Raw genomic sequence first — 16,262 nt, 5'->3', positions numbered from 1 at the left:
TTGTTATCGTTTTTCTTTTAACACTAGCTTTCAAACGATATGCTACTTGCCCCTCTTTTCAATTGCCAATTTTGAGTTGGACCCTGCGGAGACCCTGGGGCAAATATTTTCACTTCGTTAAATTATGCTTTTATAATGATGAAACAGGTGTTTTGGCGTTTTAGCATAGGTTTCAACTTTTAGGAGTTGCAACGTACTTTATGTACATCTGCTATAGAAAATAGGTCAAAATGTTCTATATATTTTAGCCCCTGTAAAGGCGGGGTCACTTCCGGGCAAGAAACGAACACCTGTTTTGGAACTTGCTCGAGAAGTCCTATCAGGAAATAAATAGAATGTCTCCTAATTCAAGGTGCAGTTTCGATATCATCCCTGGTTAGTGTAAAAAATCATCTCCCAAACGCTGTCGGTATTGTTTTCAAACATCCTGTATATTTATAATGTCTCAATAATTTAACGAGAAGAACAAGCCCAATATGATTTTAGCCAAACATCTTAAATACAAGATTATTGAAAGTTGAAATATTGAACTCTCAATGTTAATGCCTGTGGTCTTGTTTTGTAGGTATTTCATAGGAATCTTTATTCTTTTCTTACGGAACATTATCTTATCTCTAAACATTAGAAGGTTTCTTTGTCTCTGAACATTAAAAGGAAAGTATATTTGAATTCTGTCTCTCTTTTTGTTACACTTCTAAGATATAATTTCATTAGGTTACACTAAAATTGAAATTGAATTGTTGAACCCACCCATTCTTAGCAAACGACGTTAACAATGAAGTAGTTAATTCTCGAACTTTAATATCCTTCTCCTCACTGGGTTGCACTCCAGGTTTCGGTCTTCCATCTACAGATCGTACATCAAACAGATAATAAACATCGTCACCATGATCCACACCTGGAAAAAAAAATAAAAAATGGAACATTCAAACCGATTGTGAGGCTATATGAAGACATGCAAGATCAAATTCTTTGTGATCAGAAGATAATATGCGAGAGTCGCTTAAAAATTAACGCATAGTCCACTATATATAGCTCACTAATGGTAAGCACTAAATAAATTAAGTTTTGTAGGTAGAAGCACTGGTTCTTTGGAAATATTACGCAATAAATAATCTATTTGCTTCATTATACTGCATCCATCTTTGTTTCCATAACACATCACTTTTTCACACACACATACAATGTGATCGCTCTTATCTATCTGTCTATTCTTTCTTTCTTGCTTTCTTTCTTTCACGCAGTTAAGCCTTCAGTCGTCCAAACAGATAGAAATCCTGTGGCACTAGTTCGGGACTATATTGAGGTTGACACCACTGTCTATCCCAGTTGGTCAATCTTCTGAACCGTCATGTGTCCAATATGCAGTCTTGCATTATCGTAATGCAACTCAATATCCCTTGCATGTAACTCTGACCTCTGTTCGTAAAATAAGCTGAACCCTTATAAAGGACGAACAATATCGTTCTTTGCTAATGGTAGATCCGTGTTCGAAAGTATGAGAATCGCCCCCTTGTGATCTGAAAACTGTTAAGTTTATTGTGTGATCTGAAGTTGCAGCTTTCGACGCAGAGATCTTAACTCCAGAGATCTCCATTCCATCGATGGCCATTTGCTCTCAAGATCAAAGTGAAACGATCAGGTTTCATCACACATGATTACTCCATGAAAGTACGCTGGACAGTCTCCAAAAAAACGGTACAAAAGCATTAGTTTTCCAGATTTGCATACTCTCTCTTGCAAGAGCCGTAGAACCCTGCGAACACAAAAGTTCCTGTATCTTAATAGTTTGGTTCCTGTTTACATAGTCCTTTCGCCATACATGTGTGCTCCATGATCTGTCTCGTGGTGGTGGATCTATCTTTTTGGATGAGTTCCTCAATGACAGATGAGGTTTCGTCAGTTGTGATCGTTGATGATTCCCTAACCATGGTTGGTCCCGAATGCTGCAATCACGATACCGAAACCTCTGAAAGCCATCGACTTTCATTACCCCGGTTTATTCTGTTATCCCTATAGATGGCAGCAGCTTATTGTGAACTGATATTGCTGAGTTATTCGATTTGTTGAGAAATTAGATCACTAAACTTTGGCGTGGTAAGTGTTAGTTTATCATCCATGTTGGCTTACGTGTAACAACCAAAAATAAAATATTCGATATAGGTTAGGTGGTAAGAGACCAGTATTTGTACCTACAAAATTTATTTTGTGTTGTGCTCTCCATTACTGAGCTACAGTAGACTGTGCATTACTTTTTGACTGACCTTTGTAACTTGCACTTAAATTTTGCATCAGGTAGTCTAAAAAGTATTGAGGGATTGCAAATGAGATGCCGTTCTTCGCAATCTCAGGGTATTAGTTTCAACGTCATATACAGTTGAAACTAGTAGCTGTGTTAAAAAAAAAAAAAAAAAAAAAAAAAAAGTGTTGGAATTCTTATAATCAGACCAAGTTATTGTGCCGTGAAGATGAGTGAACTTTGTACAAATCTGCGCTACATTTTGCAATTTTATTTTGATAAAAGCGCAAATATTGCGCAGGCCCTTGAAATTTGTACTGTTTACGGACAAGATACGTTATCAAAACAGTCAAATTTATGTTCAATCGTTGTCGTTCTGGAAATTTCGATGTCCAAGATAGTCCTAGTTGTGGGCGACCAATGAGAGCAAAACTGGGTTATATTCTGGCAAGTGTTAAATAGCAAAAATTGGTATATCGGCGTAAATTCTGATCCGGAACAATGTGATAATGAGAAACTTCGTGATCCAGTGACCTCTACGGAAAAAGATTTCTTTTTTACCTATTGTACACAATTAATTCAGTTGAAGATAATGCTAAAGAGAATATTCATAAAGGATCTACCGGACGCACTTTTTAGCAAAGCGAAAAAGTAAACAATGTCATCAGAGATCAAAGGTCACAAAGTTAAAATTTCATATTTGATGTTTTAGTAAATATGAAAGTGTGACGTTTGAAAGAATGATTTGAACTGCCATAGGAAACATGCATAAAGATCCTTCCAAGGGGTGGGCACGAGCATAATGAAAAGGTCAATATTACCGTAAGGTGAAGCCTAATTTTGTACTTCAGGTACTGCAGGCAACGGTAAGTTAAGTTGTTTCTTTGTCTGTCTTTCGCTGTCTTTCCTTTAATTAGAAATGTTCTTTTACGTATGGAAACGTAGGTGAATAAACTAGCATGTGCTCAGCGTATGAACAGTTCCGAAACATTGTATCATTGCGTATTTCAGTGAATAATATTACTTTTCCCTATCTTAACATTCCATGTCTTATTGCACTTAAAAGAATAACATATCGGAACAAACTTTAACCAATTACAAAGGTTCACTCTACCCTTGGGGGCTCGAACCTAGCATTTGTGGTTTACTATTTCCAAAGATACTCGAAGTTGGACTTTCTGAGTTTGAGAATTTTCTGCTCAAAACAGCCTAATCAATGCGGTCAACTTGTTTGGAATAGGCTGTACATGCGGTGCCATACTTATTATAGCTAAAGAAATAATACACACTTCTGACCAGAGTATATACACTTATTTTTAATTGAATTACAGTGTAACACTTTCAACAACTTAATGTTGTCTTCATCAGACACTAACTGAAAGAGATATCTTCAGAGCTTAGACATTTATACTCTGTATAGAGTCTTAAGCAGAGGTGAGCTATTGAATCGTTGATAACTGACCAACTTTCGTTGCCATGGTAACGATAGCAACAACAATACATCTAAAGACTGCAATACAAGTTCAGCGTTGCCAACAATGGAAATTGCCAGAAATTCCTAAGCACCTAATATTAGAATATCATGTACATAATAAGATATTCAGCGGTAAGCCCACCACATTTACGCCACTTCCAATTTCCATACCACAGACATGAATGCCAAACAGTTGATGGAGCTGATTTTTAAATTTCCTTTTTAAGAATGAACATTTGATACTGTATTTCACTCCCTTTATTACGAACTTCATCTCTAAAAAGTGGAATTTGATAAATTTCGATACTAAACTTAGGGAGTAGTTTTTACCTATTAGGGTAAAATTAAGGCTTTTCATGCCGAGACACGTAATTAAAGAAAAAGTGCTGAAGAAAATGGTGTTTGTTTCAATGTTTTTGAATAATACAGTCCTTAGATATCAAGTTCAAACTAACGTCTGCAAAGTCACTAATTGACAAGTACTGCTCAACGAAAGTGATCACCATTCTCAAACGGGCTGGAATTACATTTAAAACAAAAAGTTTGTGCCGCTATATGGTAATGGTGTGTCTTTAAAAAATTAAAAATTGTCAAGGAACCCTCACTGGATCACTTCATATGGATTCACCATTCACCCATATATGTTGAAGATACTGAAGATGTCGAAAGCAAAGAATGAGAATTAGGTAGTCCCAATCACCATTAGCTCACATTAAGGGGTTAACTATTTCTATCTTATAATACTTGTGTGTCAATTTCTCTTCGCCTTAGCTGTTCATTTTTATAACTTATTCTTTAACATATTCATCTGAAAAGTATTTTTTTAATTTTTCAAATATACGGTAAATTTTTATCCTTCATATTTTGGGTACTCTATTGTAAGTTTGAGTGATACTATACGTAACATTATTTATACTATAAGTTATTGAATTAAAATCATCTATTTTAATTTCATTTCTTCGTAATATAATTATGAACACTCTATTAAAAGTAAATTACTTTGTATGTTACATGTAAGTTAAGTACATGCAGCTAAACACAAGCATGAGTTTTATTAGTAGATCGAATAGCAGTATATTTGTACGTCTTCAGTAGATTGGAACAATACAGAGAGATATTTAATATAACTATTACACTTCTGGAGGATAAGAACGATGCGAAAGTTGTACCGGGCTTCTTTATAAGAATCAACGGAGAACTGCAACTATTATCATCTGTGGACCTTATAATCTTGGCATTAATAAGTTCCTGTATTTTTCTATCTACTTGACCTCGAACGTGAACGTGAATGGGTATGGGTGGTGATCGATCATCAAATACGGCAAACTTGGAAATCCTTATTTTATGAACATAACCTCTAAAATGTACAATATCATCTGGAACTTATATAAAAACGTCTCTGTACTTATATAACAACTCATAAATGGTTTGTTTTGAAATTTATTCAAATTCAGATTAATATCATAAAGATCTTATAAAAAATATCTGTATCGTAAGCGTTCATCAATTTCTTCTTGTGTCGTAAAGTGTTGTGTATTTTCTATGGAAGATGGCATTTCCATAGCCGAATATCGGATACTCACGATTCTCAAAAAAATAAGTGCTGCTCCTTGTTACCCGTCACTAAATTAGGAGCATGTTCTCTGGCCAGTTTCATTATGAATTAGAACATCAGCGAAAAAACTGCGCATTCATTGACCCGAGAAAGCCCATACTAATTTTCCCTTTAAAGGCCCAAGGGGTCCCTCTGAGACTCCCTGCTGCATATACAAGCTACCTGAATCCACCGCGACCATTTGTATTTTCCGTCATTAATAGGAAAGGCTAGTCACTACTTTGCTATAAAATCATTTGTCAATACTAATATAAAATGAACAGTATCAAATAATTAGAAAAGTACATACTTCAATAGGAGCCTCAGAGGCACCCGTTGGGCCTTTACGTTAGTATAAAAAATAGCCCTATTTTTCTGAGGTAAAATTTAAAAAATGCTTAGGCAATGCAATCAGAGGGTGTATTTCAAAGAGATAGGAGAATTCTAGAGCGCAGGACATGGGACGAAATACCTAATTAAGAATAATGGCATTAAAAGTTGACCAGGGTGCCTCCAAGTCACCCCTTGGGCTGTCTCGTGTTAAGAAAAGCAACATTTATCAGTTTCAAAGTTTTTTTTTTTTTTTTTTTTTTTTTTTTTTTTTTTTTTTTTTTTTTTTTTTTAGTAGTAGTTTAATATTCCTTGGAACTATAACTTACTAATTTATTATAAAAAGATAAGAATCGAGCATTCTAGAATGAAATTGTTTTTACGCTAAATGAATTTATTTTGTAAGTACGGTTATCTTTCCGATGTGATACCTTCAGTTCTGATATCTGGTACTCATTATCCGATCAAATATTAGATATCCGATGTTAGGTAGGATTTATAATGTTCTTCTATAATTTCATGGTGTAGATTCGGTGCACCCATTGCTTCCGATAGGCACATAAGTGACGTGTTGTCAGTAGTAACTGGAAGACATGCGTGTGTGATACTTCTAAGAAATAAATTGCACTAATTGTAACTATACGTAAAAGCAACCATTTTGTAGCCATAACATTATGTCACGATAGTAATAGATAACTTTAAAAGTAAGAACAAATAGCAGTTTTCCAATTTTTTAAAAAATTACATGTTAAATTCTCATCCGATACTATTCCCTGTTCCGCATAAGCTGATAGGAAAAAGTAGTAGTTTTTTCCCCCACCACGCTCAAGTACAGGTGAATGTTGGTGTTCTGTCTTCCACCATCAGCCCCCGCACACGGAGGTATAGAGTGTATCTAAATATGTCTAGGCCTAAATAATTACATTTACCTGCATTAGTGAGTAAGTAGCACATGTGTCATTTTAATGGAAATTTTATTGAACAGTTGTATTGTTTATTTTCCTTCTTTTTTGGCAGTCGGGGTTGGTTGTGACATAATGTTGGAATGGCAAGGGATGTCAGGATTGGTAATTGAATTGGTATTTACTGCTTTGATACATTAATTTCATAATATAAAATCGGAAACCAAGTACAATATGTATGGGTAAATTATCAGTGCGTTAAGATAATAACAATAGAACCTGAAATAATAATAATAACAATAATAATAATAAAACACTTCTTGTTTTATCTCTTATATACATGTGTTCTTACATTAAAAAGAACCAGAAGAAAAATAACCATATGTATAAACACTGATAATAGTGAATAAATGCGTCTCGCCCCGGGCGCCTCAACTCAGACAAATGCCCTGGTTTCTATTGATTATATTTCAATGAAATCATTTTCCTACGTTTTTCTCTTCGTACGTGAACCTGATGTGATGGTGGCAAAGTATCTTTTTTTGTTTGTTTGTTTGTTTGTTTGTTTGTTGTTTATTAATACGCGGCGATAAATTTACGGTAAAGCATCATACATATAAGATTCATCAACATTATAGTGTTCTGAGTTTATTAAGGGGGAAAATTTGTTATGGTGGATTTAGAAAAACAATCCCAGATTGATTGAAGCCTGACACGAAGTAGTAACTACAGATGGATGCTACGTAATTTGTACAGGCCCATGTCTGAGTCTGCCGTTTGCAAGCAAAATTATAATTATTGGAGCTTAACCATCGTAGTGAATTTGACGCCTCTAAAATCCCCTAAAATTTGGTGCCTTGTGCGGTTGCAATCCTCACCCGGCCCTTTTCGTTGGCCTTGAGTTTAGCCAATTGATAATAGAGGAAATTGACTTTTGAATTGTTACTTGACTATTTTAATAAAAACGGAGTTGTCAATAGTGCTGACGACCGTTGTGGGGGATTGAGAGGAACAGAAGTTTGGAAATAAAATGAAATATTTGAGTTCTACCTATCGCAGTTATGCCGGGTAGCTAAAGGAGACTGTGATGACGAGAATGAATGAAACAGTGCAAAGAAAAAAGTAGGAGGAAACAGGAGAACTCCGAGAAAATCTGCAAAAGCAGTGCTTGTCCACCACAGAGCCCACTAAGCACGAGCTGGGATCGAACCAGAGCCTTATGCCCCAGAGGTAAACGCTCTACCACGGAGCCACCACGGCCCCAACAAAAGTTCTCACAGAACTCTTCTCTGGAGGTCAATGCAATTAATGGGTGCTGACTTGCATTAACTTCAAATCCTCTATAAAATCAACATATATAAATACACACGAAAGAACAAATAATACTGAGTAAAATGTATTAGTATTAGTTGCTGCTCTCCAGAGTTTCTGTATTCATACTTTGGTCACTCACGCCAGAGTCCCCACTGTTGTCTCCAAGGTTAATAACGACTTTTCTGTAACTTCGTCAGTTATCCTGTCGAGTTTTCAGTGTTTCGTTTCTTCCATCTCCACTACATGTTGCACACAATCTTTCCACTTTTCACTTGTTACCATTTCTAACCCTTCCTCCAAAAGAGTGTAAAACGTTTATTGTTTCGTGCCACATGTCCCTTGACTTGAATCCAAATCAGTTCAATTGGATTAAATGTACAGTAGTAGGGGGTATTCTGAAAACTTCCCTACCTGAAGAGGCCGCCATTTTGTCCACTTTATATTTGCAGCATTTACTTTTGGCTGCAGGAGGTATAAGACTAATTAACTCAGTTTTAACGAACGTGTCGTCATAAGAAATGCTTTTATTTTGAAGCCATTCTTTTATTTTATTTTTATTTATTTATTTTTTTTTTTCCCAAGACATGGTGGGAACCCGGTCTACCTTTACAGTGTGATAAGATGCATTATCCATGACTATCACGCAATTCGGTTCTAGATGTGGAAGTATGTTTTGAAACCAAGGTAACATTTTACCTTTACTGGTTGGGTTCTTAAGTCCAGTGGAGAGTCCAGAAAGAAAGGCTTGTTTACTAGAATTCACAGTTTCATCTACCATTACCCTTGACACGGTATGAGAAACATTTACCCGTGTCTTATCAAGATAGTAGATTTTCCTACCCGCTGCTCTGTACTTCTTAATTAAACGGAGATATTTTCTCCTCCATAATACTATGCCATTCTATCAACTACAACAGACCTTTTATTGCGCTATACATACTTGAATTTCATTATTTTCAATAGTCTATGGAGAGTTGAGTGAGAAAAACAGGGCAGTTCATCATCGGTATTTATAGCTATCAGAATTGTATTTAACGTTGACAATTCATTACGGGAAAAGACCTGGTGTACCTAATATCGAATTGCCGATTTCGTGAAGTCGTCATAGTTTTCCGAGAGGGGAAATACTTGTACGCGTATTTTTGGGACGACTTAACTTATTTTCATTAAATTTAGCCTCCCACCTACTTCTATAAACAGTTGCCTTTCCTATACTTGTCTATTTCCCAGTCATGTCGGCGAATTCTTCAACAGTTAAATTAGGGTGTTGCTCTCGGAATATATTCAAAATGCAACGCTTATCACTACTTCATAACGCTTTCCCGGGTTCATGTTTTATAACAGAATTAGTGTAAGCATCATGAATTGTCGCTTCACAAAGCACTAAATACGCAATTATTTACAATTTAATATGGAGTAAAATTTGTTTCAGATAATATAAACTATACAAAATATAATGGATACAAAATACAATTTAATATGCCCTAATTTCACCGACACTATATATAATATAGTTACCACACACGCTAAATTCATACAATATTTGCACAGGTCGATAGTCAGATTACCTTTCTTGAAATTGTAAATAAAGACAGAATGTCGACAGGATTGGTTTGCTTTCTCTCCCGATTCTTAAATGAAACAATGATGGAAATTAACTTTATAACGAATTAGTTCTTATTTCTAGAAATGCAATTTAATAAATAGGAAAATGAAATCTTTAAGTTTAACGTCCCACGGTTATGCCGGTTAGGCTAAAGGAGACGGTGATAATGAGAAATGAGTGAAATGAAGAAAGTGGGAGGAAACGGAAGAACCCCGAGAAAACCCACGAGCATGGTGTTTATTCACCACAGAGTCCACACGGCGCGAGCTGGCATCGAACCATGGATCCCACGCACCGGAGGTGAACGCTCTACTACTGAGCCACCGTGCCCCTTAATAAATAGGACTAAAGCCAAAACTTTAATACATAAATAGTAAAAAATACTTTTCTTAAAGACAAAAATTAAAAACAGTAATTGTTTGTTATTCGGGGTTGACAGGTAAAAACAGCAGTGCGTTCTCACCATCAGATGCAAGCGAATTTACGTACGATTTTAGCGTGTACACGATTCTGTTTATTAGAAAAGCTTCCCTCCCTGTGAAGGTCAACGGCTTGCTTTCCCCTCCAGTGGTGGGAGGAAGGGGAGTTTCCTATCAGGTTGCCTGGAATAGATAATAGACATGTTCACTATCCGATGTTTGGACAGATATTTTTAACTTCTCAAATTTGTCATTTTAAAAAGTTTTTTTCTCTCTCTCTCTCTCTCTCTCTCTGTGAAACGAAATGTGCAACACCACGGAAGATTAATATCACATTAGATAAACGATACGAGGTTAAGCATTCACATTACCAAGAACTACGCATTTTGGGTAATTTTCAATCTGTTAATTATAGCCATTTTGAATAGTATCTGATATTTGGTGGGTTTACCTTAAGTACTGTATACTTAAAAGTTTCTCCATTCTAATGCGTTTAAATATTATCAAAAGTTAATGCTAATTTTTATATATATTTGTCGAATATATCAGCAGATGAAAAACGATGTAATTTTAGAAAGTGCCATAAGATGATACGATTCGAGTTAAAACACTTCTGATATACAGGGCGTCTCAGAAGTTCCCTGACATAGGGTAACTCTGTTATCAGAGGTACAATAAAATGTAAGAGGGGAAACTGTCTCCAAATATAATGTTTTCAATCTAAAGTGAAGGATTTTTTTAAATCGAACGAGCCGTTTGGGTTGCACACTTTTTAGGCACCCAATGTTAAATGAAAATGCAACTTTGCAATTTACCTGGGGCTGGGGAAGGGAAGGACTGAACGGGAGGTGGACAAATTTTGTAAGAGTATGGTGAATGAGGGCATGTTTCAAATGGGGACTGGCCATCGACACGTTAGCGTAACTAACGGTAACTTCATTCACTTATGTTGTGGATCTAGGTATATGGCAACGTTTAATTTTCATTTAACATTGGGTGCATAAAGAGTGTACATCCCAAACGGGTCGTCGGATTTAAAAAATCCTGTCACTTTAGATTGAAAACATTATACTTAAAGACGGTTTCTCCTCTTACATTTTGTTGCTGCTCTGATAATGTTACCCTGTCAGGGGACTTTCGAGACACCCTGTATTAAAAAATGGAGTAGTAAATAGTAAAATTTTTGTTAATTACCTTACTCTCAAATCCCACGAAAATAAAAAAGAGACTAAAGTCACGTGTCAATCACTCGATATATCTTTAATGTTCTACCTTACCAAATTCAATCACTACGGACAGGGAGCACATAGGCAAGGGGCCTAGAGACTTTGCACTGAGCACTATGAGCAGGTAAAGCAGTTGCTCGCAAACACCTTACATTGGCATTGATAAACATTGTTATAAAAAAGATTCTTATTGGATGATCATCTATGTTATAATTCATTCATGTGCAGATTGTTAGTGTTGCCTAATTACTAAAAGAAACTCACTTTCTTCTCGTGGAGACGGTGTTGTCAGTCCAGATGTCTCATAGTCATGTACTTGTCCTGGATGTTGGAAACTATACATATATGTTGGTGCCTTCCTTGACCAAAATTTTGAAGAAAGATAAGCAGGAAAATTATACAGGGCGTCTGTAGTTGCCTGTTGATAATACAAAGAAAGTATGGTTAAAAATAAAAAGTAATCTTGCACTTATTTCCCTCAGTTTTTAATTCACCCTTAACTTATGAGTTTTCCCACTATTAGAAATAGTTGTTCCTCCAAGTACTCAGTTCAGGGGCGCCCGAGGAAAATTTTCAAAGGGGGCTTATCTCCATGGTTGCCATATTACGTCTGGTATTTAGTATACCGTACGTGATTTGCTATATTACGTATACATTTGTGAGCCAGAGAGGGCCGTGCCCCATCCTGCCCCCACTTTCGGGCGCCCATGACTCGGTTCACTGTACACAGTAGGTTAAAATTTTGCTCAATTAAAGATTCTAATTGTTTATATTTATTTTTTTTAATTTGCTCAACTAATTTGAGGTTACACAAATATTAATTCTTAAACAAATACGATTAATGATAATGTGCATCATGTTGCTTCATGGTAAGACTCATTAAATCTTGCATTGGCCTAAAGATAAACGGTAACAATTGTCTTTAGTTTATGTGGCCTATTGATGTAGCCTAATCACTTAATTATATTGTGACACGGAACATATTTATTAATTTCATATAAGTAACTACAACCTTATTTACATTTATTACAGCCTTTGTCTTAATAAATAGCAAAGCATTCATGTTCAGCAATGGTTTATCCAGTCGTGAGGGAATGTAAAGCTCAAGAGAAGAGACCAGATTAATCATCCACACGCTACACCTGCATCTTCAAAATATTTAGGGGTAATTCCAGAACTTTAAGAAGGAAAAACTTTTCTTCCTACAATGTCTGAATAAAACACTGCTGTTTCTTATCACTGTCCATTTGAAATGTTTTACTGATGAAAGTAGACAAGCAGATAGATGAACGGTATCTGTTAACGATCAGGAATTGGCGTTACTCACAGACTGAGACATTCTTTTACTTTGTAATAACGATTGAAGTAGTGGAGTCATTTTGTGGGTTTGAACTTTCGAGCAAGGCTTGGAATTTTGGTTGGGCTCTTAATATTTTCTTATTAAGCAGAATTCAAAAACGCGCTTTGGAGTTTTAAGAGCATAAAAACGATATAAATCATGTCCAACAATATACAAATTATATTTATTACACATATTAATTAAGTATATTAATATTATTATTATTATTATGTCTCTATTACCTACATTAATAAGAACATACATATTAACGTCTGAGGAAGATAACCTTATGTTATAGAAACTGTTACGAAATATTTTAATTTTAATAAAGAACTTACATACTCTGATTAGAAAAATCATTATTATAGTATCTTTACATTAGAGTGTTAAACAGAAAATAGTTTCTACATCACTGGAGAGGTTTATGATCTTTCTATAAACAAATTGATGGCATATTTTGATACTTATTTTTAAAACTAAGCCTTAACATGGTTTGTAAAATTGAAATACTTGTTTCAGTATGTTTCACTTCACGTGAGTACAAACCTAGAAGACTAAGAATTTAATATATCCCGCAACTTCACATGTATTTCAAAGTTTTGTGGAAACCAAACAATAATTTTATAAACATTCCTGTAATTTTAATATTTACAAATTACTAAGAGTTACCGCACGTCAGCATTTATGCAGGCATATCCGGATTTTGAAAGTAAAAATTTCCATCTTGATAATTTTTCCGAAATTTCCTGATTTGTCCGTATTTTCTAAGGTCAGGTGTATACTCTGCCTAATGTGGTCTTGTAAGTTACTGGAATTGATAATTTTAACCCCCGAATATTTGACACTGATCCAAAAATGGACCATATTTCTGGAAGATATTGCAAAAATAACTTTGAAATGGTCCTTTTACAAGGTTCAAAACCCACTTGGAGTGAGTTTTAAGTAATATTCAGGGTGGACTATTTATCTTGTTACGATCTTGTTACTTTTAAACTAATAGAAACAAAACGCTGAGCTTTTACCATGCAAATATCGACAGGGGGACATTGTTTGATATATCCTGCAGTACCACTAGTGGCCCTGATATCACAGAGTCATGAGGGATACATTGTTGGAAAGCTTGTGGAACACAGATTTCAGCGAGGTAACATTTGTGCAATTTACGCCTATTCGTAGAAGAACAAGAAACAACAAGCCTTAAAAATATAATAGGATTTGGGGATCCTGGCAACCCTTGCAGTCACCCTACGCTGACAAAATCATGCTAATGTGTAGGCAACGCAATTTTGACAATAATATTAAAAAATGTTAGTCATTGCTGCAATACAAAGCGAGATAAAAATTTAGAACGAAATTTCTGTAGAAACGCCCTGTATATCATTTTCGAGGGCTGTTGCAGACTTTCGCGTTGGCGGCACTGGTGATCCTGCTAATTATCACTATTCAACATCAACTTTATTTCCTGAAAACTAATAGGCGATTCTGAAAGGTTTTGTCCCACTGAATTTGAAAATAATTATAGTTTTTGCGCATCAGGTCTCAATTTTTGAAAAACCCGGAAAATGTAATTACAAGTTTCTATATTCTAGGACTAATTTGGATTTGTTATTAAACATATCCTTTTTATAATAATAATTATATATATATATATATATATATCATATACTGCACATAGCAATACATTAAATACAAACGATCATTAATGGAAAATACATTATTTGTACCCCCCGCCGTAGACTAAAGTTGAAAAAATGTTGCTGGAGAAAGTAGAAACATTACAGTCGTAACTAACTTTTCCCACCTACACCTGGCAACATCGGACGACAGTGAAACAACTGAGCATCAATATTGTATGTTTACTTCCTCCTTGCTTATTGGTGTGGTGAGCTGCGTTATCTCTTCACGTACTGTGATAATAAAAGGTCAACAACATTGTAACATATGTTCTTGTGACTCATAATTTACGGAACTTTTGTTGTGAACTGGGTAACATTTGAAAACGTTGTTGTGTTTTGTGTTTTATAGTGGTGCAATTTTGAAAATACCTAGAAAGTGTAAAAATGATCCTGCCAACTTCTGTGTGCGGACAGGTAACTCCAAACACGAAGCTCACTAAAATAACGCCTGTTGTGAAAAATGCGTATGAATTGTATTTTTCATTGAAAGTTGACGTAGACAAACCCTGGACACCGAAATTCTGTTGTAAATCCTGTACAGTCAATCTAAGGGGCTGGTTATGTCGTTCTCACAAGTGTATGCCATTTGCTACACCAATTGTTATGGGTTGAATCACGTGATCATATACACGACTGTTACTTTTGCTGGTCAAATGTAAAGGAAATAACCTCCAAGGGTAAACGATCAGTAGTTACCCAGATCTACAATCAGCTAGAAGACCCATCCCACATGGTGAAGGTTTTCCTGTGCCAGTGCCGCCAGACATATGGACAGTAGACAGCAGTGATGTTGATGAAAGTGAAGATGTTGTGGATACTGAGAGTGAAGACCCTACATACAGTGCACGTACCAGAGAACCACAGTTGATAACGCAAGAGGAACTTAACGACCTTATTAGAAAGTTGAACCTAACCCAAACAACAAGCTGAACTCTTAGCTTCAAGACTTCAAGGTTGGAATCTTCTTGGAAAAGGAAACCGTGATAGACAATATGACTTCCTCAAATTTGACAGCAGTAGTGATGATTACATATATTGTACTGACATGGAAGGACTGATGCAGGCATTACAAAGTAAGTATAAAGTCGATGAGTGGCGTTTATTCTTGGACTCGTCAAAAGCAAGTATGAAATGTGTTCTCCTCCACAACAGCAATACGTACCCTTCCATTCCAATTGGATATTCCGTTAACTTGAAGGAGACGTATCAAAATGTGAAATTCCTTTTCAACAAAGTGAGGTATGCTGTGCATCAGAAGAATATATGTGACGACTTGAAGGTGATTGGTTTGGTGTTAGGGTTACAGTTGAGCTAAACAAAATATTGTTGTTTTCTGTGTGAGTGGGACAGTAGAACAAGGTATCTGCACTACACACAAAGAGAATGGCCTACTCGTACATCCCTCACTCCCGGAATTAAGAATGTGAAAGAGAAACCTCTTGTTGGTCCCAAGAAAATTTTCTACCTCCCCTGCACAGTAAATTAGGCATAATGAAGGTGTTTATGAAAGGGTTGGAAAAGGAAGAACAAGGATTTTAGTATCTTCAAAAAAAGTTCCCAAAAATATTAAATGCTAAACTAAAAGAAGGTGTATTCATTGGACCCCATATACGTCAATTGATGAAATATGACATATTCGAATCAAAACTAAGGTGCAACGGAAAACCTAAAATTCTTTTAAAAGTGTCTCAAAAAACTTTCTGGGAAATAACAAAAGTGCGAACTATGTGCAACTAGTGGAGGAGTTGTCAAACCTGCACGCTATGGAATGCAACATATCACTGAAAGTGCATTTTCTACACAGTCACTAGTCTTTCTTTCCGGAAAACTAGGAGCTGTGTCTGATGAGCACGGTGAGAGGTTTCACCAATCCATTCAGACCCTTGAGCAGCGGTACAAAGGAAAATTTGGTGTGTCGATGCTCGCAGATTTCTGCTGGAACTTGGCACGTGACACGCTCCCCACATCACACAAGAGGCAAGCTTAATAAGTATTTCTTTTCGTTTGAGTGCCAGGAGAAATTGTTGTGTAAGTGCAGTGATTTCAGCCGCGGCTTTTCCTCACTTACACGTGGAAACTTTGTAGTTTTCATTGTTAGGGGCATAGGAGTTTTTCCCAGTTTGACATACCAAATGACGCATTT

The 16,262-nt window shown here is 35.9% G+C and overlaps 1 protein-coding gene across 1 annotated transcript in view; it reads right to left on the bottom strand.

Moving 5' to 3' along the window:
* The window catches only part of LOC145693405 (carboxylic ester hydrolase), a 98,154-nt gene that overhangs the window by 5,707 nt on the left and 76,185 nt on the right, over positions 1-16,262 (bottom strand). The window contains exons 9-10 of the mRNA XM_081769372.1: positions 11,369-11,522; positions 751-898 (exon numbers count right to left, since the gene is read on the bottom strand). Of these exons, the coding sequence (XP_081625498.1) occupies positions 751-898; positions 11,369-11,522 (302 nt within the window). The remainder of the gene's footprint in view (positions 1-750; positions 899-11,368; positions 11,523-16,262) is intronic.

Source organism: Thermobia domestica, chromosome 8 (assembly GCF_964235325.1).
Source record: "Thermobia domestica chromosome 8, izTheDome1.hap1.1, whole genome shotgun sequence".
Taxonomy (NCBI): Eukaryota; Metazoa; Arthropoda; class Insecta; order Zygentoma; family Lepismatidae; genus Thermobia; species Thermobia domestica.
The sequence above is the reverse complement of the archived record's forward strand: the minus strand, read 5'-3'. Positions and strand labels throughout refer to the sequence as shown.